The sequence below is a fragment of the Vulpes vulpes genome, chromosome 1, assembly GCF_048418805.1.
Source record: "Vulpes vulpes isolate BD-2025 chromosome 1, VulVul3, whole genome shotgun sequence".
NCBI classification, from domain to species: Eukaryota; Metazoa; Chordata; class Mammalia; order Carnivora; family Canidae; genus Vulpes; species Vulpes vulpes.
The window spans coordinates 87,017,239-87,041,204 of record NC_132780.1 but is presented as its reverse complement, the minus strand read 5'-3'; the positions used below and the strand labels follow the sequence as shown (position 1 = coordinate 87,041,204).

General features: G+C 37.7%; 1 protein-coding gene across 10 annotated transcripts in view; it reads left to right on the top strand.

The window, feature by feature from the left end:
- Positions 1–93: 93 nt before the first annotated feature.
- AIG1 (androgen induced 1) overlaps positions 94–23,966 on the top strand; it is a 240,788-nt gene continuing 216,915 nt past the window's right edge. For 3 of the 10 annotated variants that reach the window (XM_025997931.2, XM_072719496.1, XM_072719498.1), the window contains exon 1: positions 94–330. In XM_025997931.2, coding sequence (XP_025853716.1) covers positions 190–330 — 141 coding nt within the window. In that variant the 5' untranslated portion in view covers positions 94–189. Of the gene's footprint in view, positions 331–491; positions 862–23,966 lie in introns of those variants that run through there. The other 7 variants (XM_072719502.1, XM_072719529.1, XM_072719523.1 and 4 more) reach the window with 5 other exon arrangements.

The following is a 23,966-nucleotide window of genomic DNA, read 5'->3' as shown; positions in this document are numbered from 1 at the left end:
CGCCCGCCCGCGCAGGTCGCCGGGCGCTCGCGGTCGCCGTCCCGCGGGGCGCGCCCGCCCCAGACCCCGCCCCGCCGCGCCGCGCCGCGCCGAGCCGAGCCGCGCCGAGCCAGGGATCCCCCGGCGCCCGCCCCGCGCCGCCCCGCCCCGCCCCGCCCCGCCTTCCCGCCGCCCGGGCCTCTCGCGAACATGGCGCTCGTCCCGTGCCAGGTGCTGCGGGTGGCGATCCTGCTGTCCTACTGCTCTATCCTGTGCAACTACAAGGCCATCGAGATGCCCTCGCATCAGACCTACGGCGGGAGCTGGAAATTCCTGACGTTCATTGACCTGGTAAGGCCTTGCGCTCCCCTCCCCCGTCCGCCCCGCACCGAGTCCGCGCGTGTGCAGGGGTGGGTGGGTGCGGGCACCTGCGCGCGCGCCTCCAGCCTCAGCCTCAGCCTCAGCCTCAGCCTCAGCCTCAGCCTCCAGCCGTGTCCTCGCCTCTTCCCCAGTGATTGCGTCTGAAGGCCGGGCTGTCCCCGCAGCAGCACCTCGCGACCGCCGGTTACCAGGTGGCTGGGGCGCGAACGGAGGTGGGCACAGCCAGGTGGTGGGCATTTGGAGGGGAACGCACACCTGCTGCTAAGAGGTGACGCGGAAACAATCGCAGCCTAACAAATGCATCAGACGACCTTGATCGGGAGTGGCCGCAGACCCATTCGCCCTCTGCGTGCTTGCCAGAGCACTCGCCGTGGGATCAAGTTGCAGCAACTGATGGAAACTGGGTATTGTGTTGTCGAATCACTTGGACCTTGCTCTGAAAGGACCACAGTCCTGGTACAGAACAGAAAGCGCCTAATAAAGTTGTCTTCTTTGCATCTCTTTTCTTGCCCATTGTCAGTAATTTACTTCTAACTTTCCTCCCAGAAACATGAGGGGAGAGGTTTTCAGAATGCATTTCCAGTATGACTTTACACTCCTTATATTTCCACTTAAAAGTATGTAATAGTTTGCAAACGCAGCTCTGTTGGCACAATAGGATAGCCTTGGCAGTTGCAGTTGTTTCTGTTTGTTTTGTTTTGTTTGTTTGTTTGTTTTTTTTTTAAAAAAAAAAAGCTTATCCACTTCTGGCACTAGAAAGGCTAGAGCATAAGAAGATGAGCGTAAGGCCCAATAATGATATGGGGTGAGATCTAGGAGCTTGAGGGTGAAAGGTGACTAATTTAGACTGGGTGAAACACACACTCACCAATGACCAAATATGGATAGAGGGTTAGAACAAATCAAGGAATCCCAAGGCCTAGAGGAAATGGAGAAGCAAATCCTGGGATGCCAGAACTGCCCATTCAAGATTATACACAAGGTAGACTGCATAATCAAGATTATAATCTATAATTGTTGACTCTCCATTTTGATGAAGAGAACATAATATGTGTTTTAAGATATTTCCAAAGGCTTAGGGTCCCTCAAAGAAATGCAGTCAGAGGACTTTTTGTTTAGAAATACCGCTTTATATTTGTTTCACGTTAGATCCTTTCAGAGAAGAATTTAAGTGCTTTTTCTCAGCAGTTCCCAAACTATGCACATGCCTTTGGGCTTCAAGACTTCCCAGGGCATAGACAGTTTCAAGAGTTTTAGTTTTCAGATCCTTAACTTCCATCTCTTTCTTGAAACTGATCTGCCTCTGAGCATGGGTGCCTGCCAGCTCTCCTTTCTTCTTCCTCATTCATCCAAGGGATGAGCACATGACAAGGCTCCATGCTGTATTTATCTGTTCCTTTTAGCATTCAGAATGCAGATTGTCACCAAGACTATCTTCACATTTGACTGAAAAAAAACGAAGTTAGGCTTGTTTTGACAGAAAGTCTTATTGGGTTGATTGGCTTGTCAATGAGGATTGGCTCTGCCAATTATGTTATAGAGCAGATATTTTCCGTAGATTGAATGGTGAAATCTGCAGCCCTGAGGTTCTGATAAATATGTATCAGAGCATATGAAAGCATGTTCCTTTTTCAAGTGCTTTATGTTAAAAATGTTTAGATGTTATTTAAAAATATGTGCATAGATTTTCGGAATTCTGTTTTAGAGGCTATGCAAATAAAATTCCTCTTGGATCACTACCTATCCCAATCCTTAATCAGATCTCAAAGTTGGCCTGCTTGAGTGTTGCCAACAAGCAGTGCTGAGCTGAAATATGGATGGAGATCCTACCGGGGTCATGGGAACTATGAATAGTTCTCAGAAGCACCTTTGTTTTAGGTATAGTTTTGGGGGAGTGAGGGTGGAGGTCAGCAGGTGAGAGGTAGAAATTGCGGGTATCAGTTAAAAAGGTGAGAGATGTCTACTTCTCACATTGGCATTGCTTACTGTGTGTTAAAAAAACAAGGCTTTCAGGAAACAGTATACCTCTCATAACCTTTGTGTGACATCATACCACAATAGAGCCAATTTGACTCTATGTAAACTGCCATACAATTTATATTTTAGCATTTGATGACTGAACGTGCCTGTTTTAAGTATTTAATCACCACCGATATACATTTATCTACTAGAATTCAGGCCATAAATTCAAATTTGATTCAGTTTGTTTCATATTTAGATTCCATGTAGGGCCTTCAGCCAGTTATTCAGACTTTTTACTTTCTATGACTTATGATTGAAATATAATAATTATCTTTAGTCAAGGATTCTTGTGAGAAAGTATGTCTGGAACATATTCATAAAAACATTCAAAGTGTTATTTTTTTAATGATTCGAGATTTAGAGGCTTTAGAGCTTATAGATTGTATAGTTGTTGAAATAGTCACCTGCTCAGCCCTTAGTAATGGCATGAAAAAATTAGGCTACTTTTATTTTTTGCATGTTTAAAACAAACTATAAACGTTATTACTTAGTGTGTTGGACAATTTTAATGATTCTAAGCTCATTGGAACAATTTTGGAGGAGGATTTAGCTTCTAAAAGTTTAATGAGAAGCCCCTTTTTCTAGCCAAGTTGGATCGCATCAGAACATTATCCTGGAGGCCACAGTCTGATTGCATGTTCCACAGCATCAGTTTCCCAGAATGTAAGTCAGGAGTTTCAGGCTACAAGGATCCAGGAGCAGATGGCAGTGGCTATTCTGGCTATATCCATTATCTTTCATTGAGTATCAGAGTCATCCCAATAGAATCAGAGCTCATGGCTAAGGACTGAAACACAAGTTATTACTGCTGGTAATCTTACATTGTTCCTCCCCAAGAACTTCTTTTCCTAGCATAGCATTGAAAAACTGTAGGAGGACTAAAGTATTTTGAAAATCCAAATTAGTAAATAGAAATGGAACGCTGCTTTGAGGTGGTAGGCAGACTGATGAGCCCTCAAAGATGTCTGCATCTTAATCCCTAGAACTGGTGAGTATGTTAGGTTATGTGGCAAAGGAAATTAAGGTCCCTAGTCAGCTGACCTTAAATAGGGGAGTTGTCTCGGATTATCCATATGGCCCCATGTAATCACAAAGATTCTGAAAATGGAAGGAGGCAGAAGGGAAGAGTCGATTGGAAGAAGATGTGACTGTGGAAGAAAGTCACCGAGTGGCACAATGCTGCTGGCTTAGAAGGTGGAGGAAGGGGCCAAGAAGCCAGGGAATGTGGGAGTTGTGTAGAAGCCAGAAAGAACAGGAAATAAATTCTTCTCTAGAGCCTCGAGAAGAAACCAAGTCCTGCTGACACCTTTATTTTAGCCCAGTGAGACCCATTTTGGACTTCTGGCCTCCAGAACTATAAAACAACAAATTTGTGCTGTTTAAGCCACTGAATTTATGGTAATTTGTTATAGCAGCAAGAGAAAACTAGTACACTTGGTTTTAAACCCTCTGATCCAGAAAAAACCTTAAATGTGGTTGTACTTATGCAGTGACTCAGCTAGTTCTTTATGTATATTAGGTAACTGGTTAATTTTAGCTTTAGCTTTAACCAAAATGCAGGTTTTTGCCTCCTGCATCCACAAAACGATGCAGAGGAGACATAACAATGGGCAGTATGAGAGTCTATCAAAACTGAACAGCATTGGAAAAACTAGGTCTTTACTGTGAAGTATTTTGGAATCTATCGTTACACAACAGACCATGCCAGGAAGACTACTCTCATAACTAGAAATAAGCTAGAAGGAAAGAAAATCTAAATAAACTAATGTTTATTTCCTTAGCCAGTATCACAGCTAATGAATTTTCTTGAAATGATACAGACTCATTCACTTATTTGCGGATTAAAGGATAATTCTCCAAGTTTTGCAGTGATTGCTTCCAAAGGTAGTCAAAATGAAGAATCAGAATGAAACCAGAATAAACAAATTAAAAGAAAAAGGCAATTGTATGTTGAGGCCTCAAAGTAGTGCTGGAGTAGAATAGATGTTTCGTAAATATTTGAATAAATGGAAACTTTCCAAATATTCAATGAGCGTTCTTGCCCAGTTTCTTCCTAAAATATTAAAAATAACAGGGACTTTTGAAATGTACCAATCAAAATTGTATTTCAATGCATATGGTATAGAATCGGAATCAACCTCTTTGAAAAACATGAACTGGACATTTGTTATTTAAAAAAATTAAATTTAAAACATATTTCAAAATACATATAAGGTGACTTTTACCGTAGCATAATTAAAAACATGTCATAAAAAATTGCAACTTTAAAATAAAAGGGACAAATATGTATTAGGCTATGTAACCTATCGGGATAGGTTATTTATTGCTATTCAAAAGCAAATTTAGCTAATCTTCAGGCAACCAAGGCAAAAAAGAATACATATTTGATTGCATCGTCCCTAGCATTAGAATAAAGGAAGCGGAAGCGTGTAGCAATTTTATCAGGAAAAATAGAGTGGTTCTTTCCAGGTACTGACTTTTCAAGGCTGTTTCTCTCTCAGACTGTCATATAAAGGACATTGGATGGCATAATAAATAATGCCTTTGATTTTTAGCAGAATATATAGAAATATTCTTAAAATTTATGTTTCTTACATCGTGATTTTTATGAAAGCCAAAACCATGGTCTTATATTTTGACTGGGTGAAGGCCTTTTTTGTAGAGCCTTAAAATAATATAATCTAGATATTTATTCTTGTTCTCTAAATCCTTATTGCAAAAGAATTTAAGAAAATCACAGAGGGAGCAGAATAAAAAAGGGCTCAGATGTTGAAAACCTTGGGGTGTTCAAAGAGCAGAAACTGGTCAAGTATACCTGGGGGATACATTTTTTTTTTGCTTTTAGACATGCTAAGAATTTTTGACATTTTAAAAAATATTAAAAAGAATTAATTGCATAAGTATACTAGCTAAAGTACTTAAGTTTGTCTTATATTTACTTATGTACTATAGTTCATGGCTTACTTTTAAATAGGAAATAAAATATCTTGAGAAGAGATTCTGTGTATCATTATGTAACTATGGTACTTAGTTTTGCCAATCAAAAACCACAGAGTGCCATGTGGAGGCCAGTAGTTCATTGAGTACTCTGAACAAAATTAGGTGGGTTTTTTTGTTTGTTTGTTTTGTTTGGATATTATACAAAGAGGGTAAAACTGCACTTTTTTTTTTTCCAGTAGAATTAAACTTGACCCTAAAATGTGCACATAAACTTTAAGGATGAATTTTTTTTTTTTTTAACCTGAGGAAGAATTGTTGAGTATAATACTTCACATAGAATCCTCTTCACTCTCTTTCAAACTGTTTCTTTTGGGTTAGACATAAAATAGGGGCCTGGTTTTGTCAGAGTGGGGGAAAAATAGTTGATGATAGAATCACCCATTCCCTTTCTTAGTTGCAAATGTTATTGACATTACAGAAAGTCATCTGACCACGAGTTGAGGTCACTTTTTTTCCCCATCCCCACCATCCACCTCGTCTGGTATAACATTTAGCAAAATTGGTAGCTGCTCTTGAGGGTTTTCATTTGTTTTGCTGTGTTCCCCTGAAATGTCATATGTTTCTGTGGAAGTGTGAACAATAATACAATTTTCCATATTGAATCAGATGTTCCTGTGACCCAAGCATTTTTGGAAAAATCTTACTGCTTCAGATTCCATAACAGCATAGCTTTCTTTTGTGTCTGGCAGCCTATGGCTAGACAGTTAAAGGGCCCATTTCTTACCTGCAGGGCAGTCCTGTCAGGATACAGTGAATACAGAGCGCTCTTTGAATGTGAAAGGCCCCCTTGATCAGATCCATTGTGGAGTGGAGCAAAATATGGAAGGTAGCTTTGATAAGCTAGATCAAGATATGCTAATCAGGAATAACCAAAGAAACTGCTTGATTTTGCAAAGTGGCAAGAATTACTATCATTTTGAGGCTTGAAAAAATAGAATGTATTCATTACAGTGCTTTAGAAGCATGGAATTCTAGAAAATAGCTAGACGATGGCCTCACCCCTTTGTATTGACTTAAATTTAGACCTCTGAGACTGTTATAATTTAAAATTTTAATATCAAAAACAATACATAGAATTATAGAGAATTTGTACAATACAGAAAGCCATAGGGAAGAAAGTATATTACATTTTAGTGATCCTTAATTTTCTGTTCATTATAGTATTTTATTTTAGTGCTTCAAGATGGTATTTATTTATTTATTTATTTATTTATTTATTTATTTATTTTTGTTTTAAAAAGATTTATCTATTTATTTGGGAGAGAGACAGTAAGAGAGAGAAGGAGCTGGGGAAGGGTGGAGAGAGAGCGAGTCTCGAGCACACTCCTTGCTGAGTGCCGAGGCTGACACAGGGCTCGAACTCAAGACCCCAAGATCATGACCTGAGCTGGAACCAAGAGTTGGATGCCTAGATACTGAGCTACCCAGCCACCCCAAGATGGTATTTATTTCAGAGCTTTATATACACACAGAAACATATATAATCAGATTGCAGATGTATGTGTATATATGTATATGTACATATATATAGTTAGATTTCACAAAAAATTACATTCTTTGCAAAGTTATTTTTAAATTATAGAGAAAAATATTTGTCACTCAGAAATACCAATATTAGTATTTTGGTATTTGCCTTTTGAGCCATATGTGTGTGTGTGTGTGTGTGTGTGTGTGTGTATATACAGAGAAAACAAAAAAATACAGTATATCATGTGGTTTGCATACATTCATTCTTTAAATTAACATACACCAAAATTCACTTTTTGGTGTACAATTAAGTGATTTTTTTTGACAGATGCATAGAATCATGTAGCCAGCACCATAATCACATAAAAATATTCTTTTATGTTGACCCCTTATAGTCAAATCCTTCCCTAGGACCACAGGTTTGTTTTCTATTCCTATAGTTTTACCTTTCTAGAAAATATATATAAGGCATACCATCTATAGCCTATGAGTCTGGCTCTTTTCATTTAGTGAAACGCATTTTAGATTCATCCATGTTGTATATATTGATAGTTTGTTCCATTTTATTGCTAAGTAGTATTCCATGTTATTGATGTACCACTTTATCGATCCATTCATAAGTTAAAGCACATTTGAGTTTTTTTCTAGTTTGAGGTGATTAGGAAAAGAGCTTCTATAAACATTTACATATAAGTTTTTGTATGAATGTGTTTTTTTTTTTCCTTTTTTTTTTTTTTTGTAGGTACCCAGAAGTGGAATTGTTTGGTTATATGGAAAGTATATGTTTGACTTGATAGAGACCACCAAATTATTTTCCAGAGTGGATGTGCCATGTGGCATTGCCATTAGCAATGCATGAAAGTTTCGCTTGCTCTGGGTCCTCATTGGTACATAGCATTGTCAGTCTTTCTTCTATTTTAATGGGTCTGGCCCTTGTTTTTTGTTGCTGTTGTTTTGTTCAAGATACGGGGGTGCCTGGTGGCTCAGTTAAGCATCTGCCTTCAGCTCAGGTCATGATCCAAGGTCCTGGGATGGAGTCCTGGATCAGGCCATCTGCTCAGTGGGGAGTCTGCTTCTCCTTGTCTCTCTGCCTACAGCTCCCCTTGCTTGTGTGTACATGCTCTCTCTGTCAAATGAATAAATAAATTTTTTTCAAAAAAATTAATTCTTTCTATGATTTTGTCATTTCAAGAATCTTATATAAATGAAATTTTATGCATATGACTTTTTAGAATTGGATTTTTAATTCTCTGGAGATTCACCCAAATTGTTGCATCTGTCAATAGTTTGTTCCTTTTTTTTTTTTTTTAATTTTTTTTTTTATTTATGATAGTCACACACAGAGAGAGAGAGGCAGAGACACAGGCAGAGGGAGAAGCAGGCTCCATGCACCGGGAGCCTGACTTGGGACTCGATCCCGGGTCTCCAGGATCGCGCCCTGGGCCAAAGGCAGGCGCCAAACCGCTGCGCCACCCAGGGATCCCTAGTTTGTTCCTTTTTTTATTGCTGAGTAGTATTTCATGGTATGAGTGTACCACAGTTTAACTAGTCACCCATTAAAGGACATCTAGATTGTTTCCAGTTTTGAGCCATTATGAATAAAACCGGTATGAACATTCATGCACAGTTTTTTGTGTGAACATAAGTTTTCATTTCCCTGGCATAAATATTCAGGAAGGCAATTGCTGGGTTGTATGGTGGTTGCAAACTTAGTTTTAAAAGAAACTGCCCAGGGATCCCTGGGTGGCGCAGCGGTTTGGCGCCTGCCTTTGGCCCAGGGCGCGATCCTGGAGACCGGGGATCGAATCCCACGTCGGGCTCCCGGTGCATGGAGCCTGCTTCTCCCTCTGCCTGTGTCTCTGCCTCTCTCTCTCTCTCTCTCTCTCTCTCTGTGTGTGACTATCATAAATAAATAAAAATTAAAAAAAAATAAATAAAAGAAACTGCCCAGGACAAGAGTTGTTACACCATTTTTTATTTCTATTAGCAATGTGTGAGCCATACAGTTTCTCCTCATTCTTGCTAGTTATTTGATGTTATTCTTCATTTTAGTCATTTTTGATTGGTGAGTAGTGATATCTCATTGTAGTTATAACTTGCATTTCTGAAATGGCTAATAATGTTGCACAATTTTCCATGTGCTTACTTGCCATGCGTAACTGAAACAAATAGTATTGTTTTGTTTATTAGTTTATAGTATATAGAGATGGTAAACTCACTTCTTCATTCTAAGCTTTGATAGATTCCATGGAAATTTCTTTTTTTTTTAATGTGAACAGTCATGTCATCTGCTAATAGAGACAGTTTTCTTTGTTTTTTCTTTTTTCTTTTAAGATTTATTTATTTATTCAGAGAGAGAGAGAGAGGCAGAGACACAGGCAGAGGGAGAAGCAGGCTCCACACAGGAAGCCCAATGTGGGACTCTATCCTGGGTCTCCAGGATCACACCCCAGGCTGCAGGTGGCGCTAAACTGCTGCACCACCGGGGCTGCCCTAGTTTTCTTTTTTTATTTCCAATCTTCATAGCTTTTATTTCTTTTTCATGTTTTATTACATTGGTTAAGACCTCTAGTACAATACTGGACAGAAGTTGTGAGAGTGGATCCCCTTTCCTTATTTCTTTTTCAGGAAGAAAATAGTCTTTTGCAATTAATTATGAACTATATAAATCATGTTGCAAATACACTTTATCCATGTGAGTACATTTTCTTCTATTCCTAGTTTGCTGAGAATTTCCTTTTTCAGCTCTTCTTTCTCCATGACTTCTCCCATATACTCCAGCTCTCAGATGCTCCTTTTCTTGGTTCCTCTGGCCAGAAAGATGGAGTCCTTTCAAAATTTTAGCCTCCCATACTGTCATGTAGTCCTACCAATTGGGGCTGCCTTTACAGTGGTAAAGCAAGAGAAAAAAAAATACCCCCCCCCCTTTCATACAAGAGGGCTTTCTTTTTCCCAGTTCCTCTGGCTAGAGAGATGGATTTTCCTTGGGGTTTTAAATACTTGTACTATTGCCAAGGCAGCTTTGTAACAGAGGGAAATGAAAGGAGGAAAAGTAGGGGCGGGGGAGGTCTCCTTTCCAATCTCTAGCACACGGGAATTTTCTTCCCAGTCTTCTGGCTAGATAGAATTTCTCCTGAAATTTTTGCTATCAGTGCTTGCTGTACAGCTCCAATACTCAGCTTGCCCTCAGGTCAAATCTAGGGAAAAAAGGAAAATTAAAATACATAACTGGTCCTTATTCAAGTTTTTATGTTAATTCCCAATCCGCCTGCTCTGGGTACTTTTCAAAGTCCTCAGGTAGCTGCCTTTTGTATTCTTTTAAGTTCTTAGTTGTAATTAGTGAGGGTGATAGGCTATAGTCAGATTTCACCATCTTGACTGACACCAGAAGTAGCTTACATATAATTTTAATGCCTATTTTTTCCATCTAGCGTATTTTGATAACATTTGCCTCTGCCTTTATACATTCTTCCATAATATCATTTTTAATGATTGCATATTCCTTAATACAGATGCTCGTATTCATTATCTCAGTGAACATATGAATAGATAAATCTTTACACACATTTGTGATTATTTTCTTTGGATAAATTCTTAGAAGCAGAATTGCTATGCTAAAGTCATCAAGAGGTTATCTTAACTTTAAATCAATCAATTTACACACTTTGCCATATTTGGAGTACTTATTTCTTTATATTCTTGCTTGAGACTATGAATAGAAATACTTCCACTGATCAGTCAAGGTCCTTAAACTTCACAATGTCCTGCCCTGCAAATATTTCCTCACATATCTCATAAATGTAAGTGACTAGCTGTCTTTGACTCCATGGTTACAAAGATCAGTGATATTAGGCACATTTAATTTGGGGTCATAAATCTTCAATTGTCCAAAGCATCCTAATTAGAATAGAATTGACATGGTTAAAGTAAGCAAGAATAATCTTGTATACATAATAATCATGGATTTGCTTGTACATTCTGTTCATCTTGCCTTAAAATTGTACTTTAGCTGAGTCATGAGTGATTTGAAAAGTCAACAGCAGGAGTCAACATCAGGAGTCTGAAGACTGTTAACATTAGACATCTTTTTCTTTGTAATTATACTAATACATCTTTGCTATTTTATTTTTTTAAGATTTCATTTATTTGAGAGAGAGCGAGAGTACAAGCAAGGGGAGTGGCAGAGGCAGAGAGAGAAGCAGGCTCCCTGCTGAGCAGGGAACCCCATGTGGGGCTTGATCCCTGGACCCTGAAATCACAACCTGAGCCTAAGGCAGATGCTTAACTGACTGAGCCACCCAGATGCCCCCATTTTCACTATTTTAAAAAAGACATATTAACATTACAAATGCATATAGAATGGGGATATATATCCTCTTCTAAATTATGAAAGCATGCGTTCTATGTCAGAACCGATCACTTTGTGTCAGCTCAGGTCTTGTTCAGAGAACCAAGATGGCACTTAAATTCCATAGTTTAAGTGCATTTAGGGAAGGAATGATTTTCAGGGGTGGACCAGGTATACAGAAGTCACCAGATATAATACAGAACTTGTAGTCTAGTAACAGGGAGTCAGGCTACCACTGCTAGGCCAGAGCAGTGACTTTTGGTGCTCATGCAGCATGTGGGGACTCTTCAGGGATTGTGTAAGCCAAACAATACCCCAAATTTTCTTTTCTTCCTCTGTCTGAGTTCCTGCCAGTACTCCTCATTGTTTAAACCCTATAAGAAGTCTTAAGGGTAAGAAAGCCTCTTCATGCAATGCACATCTCATCTACCAAAGTGAATAAAGGAAAAATTATTAAATTTAAATCTCCTACCACAAATACATCAGAAGTCTCTGGCTAATTTGCAATTATTTGTATCTGATGTAGGAACATTTGTGTTTCACAAGTTATTAATTTACAGTCAAATATATAAAATGATAATTCATAACATACAACTTTTAGTATACTTTCGGTTTATTGGAGAATTACATACAACTCATTATATCCCTATTACAAAAAGGCTTTATAGCATAAGAGGTGAGCACTTAGGTTTAAGAGTCAGATTGAAGGGATCCCTGGGTGGCGCAGCGGTTTGGCGCAGATTGAATTTGAATCCCAGCCTTTCCATCTACCACTTCTCTGATTCGGGGTAAATTTATTATCTTCTCTAAGGCCTATTTTTTTTTTCATCTGTTAAATGGGCATAATAATAGTATCTATCACATACAGTTGTGAGGATTAAATAAGATAGTTGTATAAGCCAATGCCTGTCATGTATCAAATACTTGGTAAGTCTTATCTGATATTATTATAATTGTTAATATATACCTGTAATCAGGATTTAAGGGGACCATGGTCATTTTAGGATGAAAGTAATGGCATTACACTATAGTGTTCAGAAAAGATAGAGAGTTCAGTGATTAAATACATAGGATCTGGAGTAAAACCTCGACTTTGTGCTTTAGTTTCTTCATCTGAAAATTGGGGATGACAGGAATGTATTTATGTATATGTGTGTGTGCATATATAAAACATACATATATGTGTATAGACAGATATGAAAGAAGGAATGATGTCAAACGTTTAGAATTTATAGACATTTGTTCTCTACAATTTGAGAGAATAGCCCATGAAAGCTAGGGCTAGTGAAATTGTTTCCAAATATGTAATTGTTAGTCTCCCATACCTGCTGGTCTAAAAGCTGAGATGATATCGGAGTACCTGGGTGGCCCACTCAATTGAGCATCTGATTTCGGCTCAGGTCATGATTTCAGGTTTGTGAGATGGAGCCCCTCCCTCACAGGGCTCCAAGCCTCAGTGGAGTCTGCTGGTGATTCTCTCTCTCCCTCTCCGTCTGCCCCTCCCCTGCTTTCGTGCATGTGCTCCCTCTCTAAAATAAATAAATAAATCTTAAAACAAAAAACAAAACATGCATGCGCTCCCTCTCTAAAATAAATAAATAAATCTTAAAACAAAAAAACAAAAACTGAGATGATGGTTCTTAAGCTCTTTTCTTGTTTCTGATTCAGGGATAAATTATCTGGAAAGACTTATTTTTTTATCCCAGAGGGTAGATCTGGAAGGCAGCCAAAGTGTTGTCCGACTGGTTTCTGTAAAATCCAGAAAATAAGAGGGCAGGAAGAAAGTAGGAAGAGGGCTAACAGAAGTGCATTGCATTCTGGGAGATGTCTTATATACAAAACAAAGTGTTGGAGCTTCCTGTTAGTAACAAGACACCTGTTAGCAGTGTACTCTTGGATTTATAGTTTCTTTTTCATGTGCTCCATTAATTCTGTGTGTTAGAGAATCAACCTCTAAGTCCAGGGAAATGCCTTCTCAATAGAGCAGAGGTTATTACCAGGAAGCTTACAAAATTCTATACAGACCTAATGAGACCAAATAATTCGTAGCAGAGATATGCTTTAATGAGCACGTGAGAATGCTTGTAATTGGTAACTGAAGTACTAAGCTGAGCAGTGTTAGTTTTTTCTGCGTCTATTGAAATTTACATGGATGAATATAAATTGTTATGCCTAAACTGGCTTAATTATCTTTTCTAAACCATTAGAATGCTTTTATCATTGGTCAATCTCAAAGGTCAATCCCAGTCTTATTGAGGCCTATCTTAAATGAGAATGACTAAGATATTTTATTTTATTTTTTAGGGAGCATGACCAAGATTTTAAAGACCTCATTTAATCAGACTGCTCCCCTCTTCACTCTTAAATTGTGATTTCAAATAACATAGAATTAAAAAGAAGAACAACTTTGTGTTATTGTCACTGTAAATAAGACTTAAACCTGATACTTCACAATATGAATTTCCTTGGTTTAAGATTTCATTTGTGTTTATGCTACCATGTTGCTATACTGATATGGTCAATCAATTCAATCAATACTATATGACAATAACTGATAAGCAGTTTTATTTTTTTTAATATTTACTTATTTATTCATGAGAGACACATAGAGAGAGGCAGAGACTCAATCTGAGGGAGAAGCAGGCTCTCTGCAGAGAACCCGATGTGGGACTCGATCCTGGGACCCCAGAATCACGTCCTGAACTGAAGGCATACACTCAACCACTGAGCCACCCAGGTGTCCCTGACAAGCAGTTTTCTTAATGACTTCTCTATCTTTGAAAAAATAATTTCAAAAGAAGAAAAAAAGGTATGCTTCAATCAAAAAGTGGATCTCTATCAAACATAAGTTAGAAGTAAAGAGGAATAGGGCAGCCCAGGTGGCTCAGCGGTTTAGCGCCGCCTTAAGCCTAGGGTGATCCTGTAGTCCCCGGATCGAGTCCCGCATCAGGCTCCCTGCATGGAGCCTGCTTCCCCCTCTGCCTGTGTCTCTGCCTATCTCTCTGTCTCTCATGCATAAATAAATAAAATCTTTGTTAAAAAAAAAGTAAACAGGAATATATCATAGATACTGTAATACAATTGACAATTGCTTTATTTCTACTTTACATTTTTACTGGGGGGAAACCTAGCATTATAGTTTAAAATGAACATTTTCTAATAATATTTAAACTTTTTCCATATATTAACGCCAGTTAAACTCATAATTTGACTGTAACAAACATATCTGAGCCAATTTCTGTTTGCCACAGAAAGCCATTATAATATGACCTAATTTGACATTTAAAAAAATTGCCATTAGTGACCTTTGGCACAAATAGAAAGGGAGCAGCACTATACCAGAAGATCTAAATCATAAAGGAAAAGTGAGATTTTTTTTCCTAGAAGAATGCCTGTCAGATGTAACCTTCCTTGCTTTTTGCTGAAATGGGATTCACTGTGTCATTTTGTAGTGGGAGAATTTCTCAGTTATTCTGCTGCAGAAACTTTCCCTGTCCTGTGTCCCTTCATTTTTTTTTTTTTAGCATAGGTTCTGTGATCTGATATAAGCACACCCTTGCAAATCATCAACTACAATATCTCTTCTTGCCTTCAATCTTACTTATCTAGAATATATGTAATTCTGACTAAACCCCAACCATTTGCTATTCATACTTTCACTTGAGCAGCTGAGCATGTTTAAGAAAACCATGGAAGCATGATGTTTGGTCCTGCTTGATATTTATGACCACAGATATCAAGGGGGCCTTCAGTACTGCCCAACAGTGGACTACATTTTCCTAGTCATTTGAAAGACTCCTGTTCTTACAGTGCTTCTCACACCTATTTTCCTCTGTTCTCAAACCTTGGGCATTCCTTTCCTGATCCTCTCACTCTTAAATCTCTCTCTTACTTGGAGAACAATATTCCTGTTGGCCAAAGAATATAATGAATTTGCAGCTTGTTTCAATAAGAAAGCAGAAGAAATCAGAAGAAACTTCCTCATTCTCCCACCATCAGATTTGCCAATCCACTTTCGTCTAAAACTATATTCCATGTTCTCTCCTGTTAAAATGGAAGCACTGTGTGTACTTCGGAGGACAACTTTTCCTCTGGTATGCTGCACTTCATAACCTCTTGCCAACTTGAGCATTCCCTTTCTGAGATTCTCTCCTCTCTCTATGTATTATACAATTTTCCATTTTGACTGCTTCATTCCCATCAATCTACAAACATACTATGTTATCTGTCAACGTAAACACAACAAAATAAAACTTATCTTGGTCTTGAATCTTTTAGTGCCACTTTATTTTACTTGTTCCGTTTTCAGCAAAGCTCCTTGAAAGGACTTTCAGCTTCCACTTCCTCTTCTCACATTCTCTCTTAAACCCATGCTGCTCTGCTGAAAGAGTTCTAGTTAAGGTCGTCAGTGGCCACCACATTGACAAGTAGAATGGTCAATTCTGAGTTTTCGTTTAACTTAATCTCTCAAGAGCATTTGATCCAGTCATAAACCTTCTCTTTCTTGAAACACATTCTTAAAACTTGGTTTCTGGCAAATATACTCTCTTGACTTTCCTCCTGCTTCTCTGGCTATTTCTTCTTAAGTCTTCTTTGCTGGTTTCTCTTCTTCTTCTTCTTTTTTTTTTTTAACCTTTCAATATTGAGTGATCCAGAAATGAGTCCTAAACTCTTTTCTCTGTATCATCTATATTCATTTCTATGGGCATCTCACCAAGCATTATGGCTTTAAGTACCTTCTAGGGATGATGATCCTCTATATTTATATCTGAGCTCCATATTCTTATATCCAACTGCCTGCTTTCTGTCTTGATTAAAGGATTAATCTGCATTTCAAACTTAAGTTCAAAACCAATTCTTGGTTTCATCTCCCACCTCCTATTTTACCTCAGTGTTTTCTGTCTCAGTAAATAACACCATCATCCAGAACTGTGGTGTTGGACACATCCAGAGTTCATTGTTCATCTGAGTTAATTGAATTTTTATTTGTATTTTCCATGGATTTTCCCAAAGAATATCTCATTTATTCAAAGTGAACTTGAAAATGTAAACAATTTGGCAACCATATCTGGCTCTTAAAATTTTCAACCTCTCTGGGCAGCTACTATAGTGGTTATGTGATGAAAATAACCAACTAATAGCCATCTGTGTGAGTGAGAAATCGTGAAAATTAGAGAGGATAACTTTCATATTGGCCAAAAATGGCCATATAATGCAAAAAAAAACAAAAAAACAAAAATAAAACCTTCCAACCAGTTTTAAGTCTTGGATAAATTTTATCAAAAGGTTTTGGTTTTTTTAAAAAAGCTTTTTTTTTTTTTTTAACCTAGCATTTGAGGGGGCGGTAACCACACATTTTTTTATTCTGTTAAAGATGGCCATGTTTATTTTTGAATTAGAAAGTGATAATATTATGTAGAAGATTGAAGTAATTGACCAAAAATACTAAGGGAACTAATAATTGATTATAGCAAGAATTGTAGGATACACTTACTTTCCTATGTACCAGTAAAGAACAAATGGAATTTGAAATTATTTTTTTTAAGATTTTATTTATTTATTCATGAGAGTGTGTACACAGAGAGAAAGAGAGGCAGAGACACAGGCAGAGGGAGTAAGCAGGCTCCTTGCAGGGAGCCCGATGTGGGACTTGATCCCAGGTCTGGATCCTGGGTCTCCAGGGTCATGCCCTGGGCTGAAGGTGGCACTAAACTGCTGAGCCACCCGGGCTGCCCTGGAATTTGAAATTAAAAACAATACCATTTACATCAGGACCCCTGAGAATGAAATACTTAGGTATAAATCTAGCATAATAAGTACCAGGTCTCTGTGGGGGGGAACTGTAAATCTCTGATGAAAAAAAACAAATTACTGGATAAATGGAGAGATTTTCTATATTTATGGATAAAAAAACACAATATTGCCAAGATGTCAGTTCTTCATCACTTGATCTATAGATTCAGTTTTATCCCAATCAGAATCCCAGTGAGTTATTTTGTGGGTATCAACATACTGATTCTAAAATTCATATGGAGAGACAAAAGACCCAGAATAGCCATTATAAGACTGAAGGAGAACAAAGTTGGAGGACTGATACTACTTGACTTAAAGACTTGCTGTAAAGCTGTAATTCTCTAGGCTATGTGGCATTGGCAAAAGAACAGATAAATGGATCAATGGAATGGAATAGGAGAGGCTAGCAAAAGACCCAAGTAAGTTAAGAAACTGGTCTTTGACAGAGGAATAAAGATAGTCTTTGCTGGAGCTGTACATTCACATGCAAAAAACAAATCTAGACATAGACTTTCCACTTTTAACAAAAATTAACTCAAAATGGATCACAGACTTAAATGTCAAATGCCAAACTATAAAACTCCTAAAAGATAATATAGGAGAAAACCTAGATGACTTTGGGTATGGTGATGACTTCTTACATACTACACCAAAGGCGTGATCCATGAAAGAAATCTTTGATAACTGGACTGCATTAAAATGAAAAACGTCTGCTCTACGAAATATAAGAAAAAGAGAAGATAAACCACAGACTAGGAGAAAATATTTGCAGAAGGCATGTCTGATAAAGCACTGCTATCCAAAATGTACAAAGAACTCTTAAACCTCAACAGTAAGAAAATCTGATTAAAAAATAGACCAAAGTCCTTAACAGATACTTCACTAAAGAAAATATACAGAAGGCAAATAAGCATATGAAAAAATTCCCCACATCATATATCATCAAGGAAGTAAAGATCAAAACAACAGTGAGCTACCACTACACACCTCCTAGAATGGCCAAATTCTGGAACACTGACAACACCAAATGCTGACAAGGATGTGGAGCAACAAGAACTCTTATTCATTGCTGGAAAAGGTGTGGCCACTTTGGAAGAGAGTTTGGCTGTTTTTTGCCAAAACTAAATATGGTCATACCGTATGATCCAGTAATCGTGTTCCTTGGTATTTACCCAAAGTGGTTGAAAGCCTATGACCATGAAGGAACCTGCACATGGATGTTTATAATGGCTTTATTTGTAATTGCCAAAACTTGGGTACAACCAAGATTTCCTTCAGTAGGTGAATGAATAAATAAACGTGGTACATTAGACAATGGAGTATTATTCACCACTAAAAAAAAAAAAAACCATCAAGCTATGAAAATACATGGAGGAATTTTATTTTATTTTATTTTATTTTAAAGAAAGGAATTTTTTTTAAAGATTTTTATTTATTTATTCATGAGACACACACACACACACACACACACACACACAGAGAGAGAGAGAGAGAGGCAGAGACACAGGCAGAGGGAGAAGCAGGCTCCATGCAGGGAGCCTGACATGGGACTCAATCCTGGGTTTCCAGGATCACACCCTGGGCTGAAGGCAGCACTAAACCACTGAGCCACCCGTGCTGCCCACATGGAGGAATTTTAAATGCATATTATTAAATGAAAGAAGGCAATCTGAAAGGGCTACATATAGTATGACTCCAACATATGACATTCTGGAAAAGATAAAACTATAGATACAATGAAAACATCATTGATTGCCAGGAGTTGGTAGAAGGAGGGATGAATAGATAGAGCATAGAGGACTTTTAGGGGAGTGAAAATACTCTGATACCATAATAATAGATACATGTCATTATACATTTGTTCAGACCAATAGAATAGACAACATCAAGAGTGAACTCTAAGGTAAACTGTGGACTTTGGGTGATGATGACATGTCAGTGTAGATTCATCAGCTATAACAAATGCACTACTCTGGCAGGGGGTTGTTGATGATGGGGGAGGCTGTGGAGGAGGAGCAGGGGTGTATGGGAAATCTCTGTACCATCCTGCTATTTTTCTGTGAACCTAAAACTGCTTTTAAAAAAGTCTTACTTTTTGGGGGGCTCCTCGGTGGCTCAGTCAGTTAAGTTTCTAATTCTTGATTTTGGTTCAGGTCATGATTTCAAGGTGGTGAGATTGAGCCCTACGTTGGACTCTGTGCTCAGCATGGAGTCTGCTTGAAATTCTCTCCCTCTGCTCACACACACATTCTCTCTCTAAAGTAAATAAATTAATCTAAAAAATAGTCTTATTTTTGAAAAAAGTAAATATCAAGCATCAAAGTAAAAATGCATCATTAGCTCTTTTTATATGCTGTTGCTCCTGAAGAAAACTTCAAACTTTTCAGCCAGAAATATTGCAAAGATCAAAGAGGCTTTCAAAGGGATTTCTAACCAACAATAAATATCAGTACTGTCTTTCTGCATTATCCAGGCTTGTTATGCTCTATTGCATAGGGTATTCCATATTCTAAACAAGACAAAAACTTTCCAAAGGTCAGTCATGGAACAAATGATAAACATAAAGCAATATAATAAATCGGTGCACAAGTTCTTATTGAGCTTATTACTACTGTTACTTTCCCATCCTGTATTTCTGCCTTTTACCTAGAGGTTGTTGCCATCTTGAGTTTTGTGTTTATCATTCCCCTTTTTAAAAAATAGCATGTACTTCTAAGCAGTATATTGTGTTGGTTAGTTTTGGATAGGGCCTTTATAGAAATAGTATCATTATGGAGCTTTCTTTATCCAAAAAGAAATAGCATGTCTGAGGAGGGTAAACCTGTACAATAAGCCATTGTGATACTGTTTACATGCCTGTGTTTTATATTGCTTTGAGTACTATGTAATTTGGTCTTGCAACTGATTAGACAATTAGGAATTGGAAGATGATATGTAAATGTTACTGTCTAACTGACAGAATGATTTATTAGAAACGTATACTTGTGGAATTCACCTGCTTTGTTGTTTGGGAGGCCCAGTGCCAAACCAAAACATGTGTGTTAATGGCAGACCTGTAGCCAGCTTTTTAAGAAAATTCAGCCAGAGTTGAATTCCATTCAAATACAGCAGTTTGTTTGCCAGTGGTGTCAATACTGATTTTAAAATGTATTTACTGAGGTTCCTGGGTGGCTCAGTTGGTAAACATCTGCCTTCAGCTCAGGTCATTACCCCAGGGTCCTAAGAGCCAGCTTCTCTCTCTCCCTCTGCTGCTCCCCCTTCTTGTGCACTCTCTCACAAATAAAGAAATAAATAAAATCTTTTAAAAACTGTATTTACCTTTTTTATAGCTTTGATCAGCATTGTCGAAACTTTCAACACACTTGGATATATCTTATGGGCCCTGATACCACCCACTGACTATACTAGCTTAATTTTTTGCGTCTACTTATGCTAGTACTTTCTATTCTTCCAATGCCAACTGCCAAGTGGATTCTCTGAACCATAAGATTTACATGAAGAAGCTTTCCCTTCGCTCTTAGGAAACTCCAAGGACTACTCATTGACTCAGGTTATTTACTTTGGTCTCAGAGATGGTTGGGGTTTGTTTTCATTAAAATTATTCTTTTAACTAAAGCATTTTGTCTCAATGTGATTTGGATAGAAAATGCTATCAACTATTTTTATAAGGAAAGCAAAAACACAAAAAACACTGACATTTGGCCAAAACTATAATCTACGAAATAAAAAAGCATTCATTTACTTTAGGAAATAACAAGAATTCATATTATAAAACTGTGTAGTTAAAGCTACCTAGTTTTAAAAGTGCTTTCTTAATATTCTGATCTATCTTTATTCCCTTTGTTAAAAATACATACCCCCTGATGAAGATTTTATAAGATACTAGTGGAGAATAGAATAATATACTTAAAGTCTACGGCCTTACATAATTACTTTAAGCTTACTGTTATAAAAGTCTGAATTTTATTTTGTATCATCTTTGTATGCATATCTGAGAAGCTTTGATTTTTCTTATGAACTCTTTTTACATATGTTAAACGGCTTTGAGTAGCAGGTATTTAGGTAAGTTGATTAAAATGGGATGTCATATTGCTGACTTTTATTCTTTAAATTTCTGTTTTGTGGGAACAAAGTGAGAAAATGTGATAGTGAGAGGGTACATGCAGAGGCATCTGGGGGATCACTGAACCCAATGATCAAAATAATCCTGGAGAGAACATTCCATCAGTACAAGTAGCCCGAAAGAGTGGTACATATCAATTATTCACACCATTGTGTGAATTACTCTAATTAGGTAATCACATTGTTTGCCTTCTACCATTTTAGCCTAATTTCTGGAGAATTATTGGTTAGAAGAAAGAGGATTGAGTTGGAAGGGTGGGGAGAGGAAGATCATGCTTAAGGGCATGAATTCATTCTAGAATAGAGCTTGAAGCAGGTATAGATCTGCAGAGGCCCGAGACTGATGGAGGACAGCATAGGCATGGGGCTCTGAAAATCAGAGAGATGGAGTCCAGAAAGGCTTGTCAGATGTAATCTCCATAGAAACCATCTACTGTGACTCCTGAGTTAATAGTGCCTGAGCAAACATTTTCAGTCAGAAGAATGACTTAAAATGTCTAGGAGATGTTAACATGGAAATGTCATTCTTTCTGGACTCCAGGTATTTTTTTAAAGACTGTAGACCCAATATACTCAATGGGAGATTGTGTTAGTTTTTCATTGTTGCATTCATTTTGACATTATGAACTCTGAATATAAGTGTCCTAGATAAAATAATAGTGGCTGATGATATTTTTCATAACTATCATACACCTTTATTTTTTCATCCTAGTTAATAGATACCTGACTTAATAAAATACAAAGGTTAGTTATAAGCAGAGATAGATGTAGACGTGTCAAGTAGTCATTTAGTATTTTATCAAAACCAAAATCAAAGAAAAAAATTAAACTCCCATTAATCTGATTGCCACATTATTTTTTTTTATATTATACCGGAGTCCCAAAAATGTGTGTATACATTAGGCACAAATACCTAGCATACAGATATGTCTTAGGTCATTGTCAGCGAATCCATTCTTTTGGAAAGTATCACCAGATTATATGTTTAAAATCAACATGATGGCAAGGAAAAATAGCCATTTTTATTAGTTGACTTGTTTACTTAACAAGTACTTTCTGAATACCTACTATGTACCATGATGCTAGATTATAGTAATACAGTGACAAGTAATATACAGTCCCTGCCTTCAAAAATGCTGTAGTCTAAGAGGGGTGTCAGGCCCAAACACTTAAAAAAACAGTGTGGAAGTATAGGGAGACAGACATAGTAGATCTTATGAGTGATTGAAAAGTCTACTCCTAACCATCACTGTTGGATCCTGAGGTGACATTGATTAGCTACATTAAGTCCAGCCACATAAAGAACCACATTGCTTGGTAGAATGTATATATCCATTCTGCCTTTGCCTGGTGAAGTATATGGCTGTATTTAGAAATTCACTGTTTTAGCTCATCAAGGTTTCATTTATAGCATTGACAGGGCAGATGTGATAAATATAGATGTTTTCTAAAATGAGCTACTGAATGTCCTTTTTCCTGATAAGTTCTAGCCCAAAATTGTTCATTAAAGGAGAATTACTAGAGCCTTGGAAGAGGTTTGGTCACTGGCCAGGATTCTTATGAGTAACTGAGTGAAAAATACTTGCCCATCAAAATATTTTTGCCTTTATTTTCTGCCCTAAATGGAAGGAATTGACAGTGTTTCTGATCTGCTGCAGCAGCTGCTCCTGGGAATGCTGGAGATGCTGGAGAGGGACTTCTGTTTTTATTTTGATCAACCCCAGAGGTGTTCCCCAAAAGCCACGTGATAAGCAAATGTAGAGCTCAAGAGTAGGTCTATGCTGGTTCTGAGACTTTTCTTTGTTACCTTTCTAGTGCCTCCTGAGGATGACTTTTTTTTCATTATTATTAAAGAATTTTACAATTTATCATTCAATTCCATGGAAACAGATGAGGTACTAAAAAAAAAAAAAAAATAGAAACACCAAAAAGTTGAAGTGCTTACAGCCCTATTATATAAAGGTCTTAGCCTTATTTTCCTCTAATCCCTTCATAGTAATAAGTGAAGGACCACAGCCTTTCTTTTAATTCTGAGGGTGGTGTTTTCTTCCTACCTCATTTTAGTGGAAGGATGCTTATTTTTCATGAGGACCCCTCTTTCCATCCAGAGGATGCCATCTGAGCAGGAGGATAGTGTTCTCTTGTCTCAATGGGACACTTTGTAGTTCGAAAGACCTGAGTGTATGACATTTGATTCACTAAGGACTTCTTAGGTTTTCCCAGATGTGATTGCTCTTACGTTTTTGTTTTTGTTTTTCAGTGCTGAATCAGAGAAACCTAAGAAGTCATATAATATCCTGAATGTGTCCCAGAGCTGTACCTACTGAGCTTGGAACTAAACCCCAGAAATGGGGATATCTGTTCTGGACAGTAAATGGCACGTTAGCAGTTTAGCTCAGCTAAGATAAGATTCTCACTGTGCCTCTCAGCTCTTTGCCACATTTCTCTATTTTTACTAAATTTTGTTTAAAATCAGAGCAACATGGCACAGCCAATGAGAACAGAAGTAGAATTCTGAGAACGTGGCTGAGCTACAGTAATATAAGTGGCTAAGGAAGCATCCCAGGCCAATAAAGCCAGATAAAACAAAGGAATTTGGCCAAAGAAAGAGGATTCAAGACAACACTGAGTTGGAGCAGCATGTGAGGGGAGAAGGTGGAGCCCTGCATGGCATTCAGAAGGGGGAGGTGTGAGAAATCTTTAAAATGAGGCTGTTGATGAACCCACGGGGTGTGAGCAAATAGAGCATTGACCTTCAGGGAAGAAAATCAGGAAGTTCAGGAATCTTGTGTATTGTAATTTTAATATCACATACATCCTTAAGGCTAAAATATTTTCCTAGGAGTATGATCGC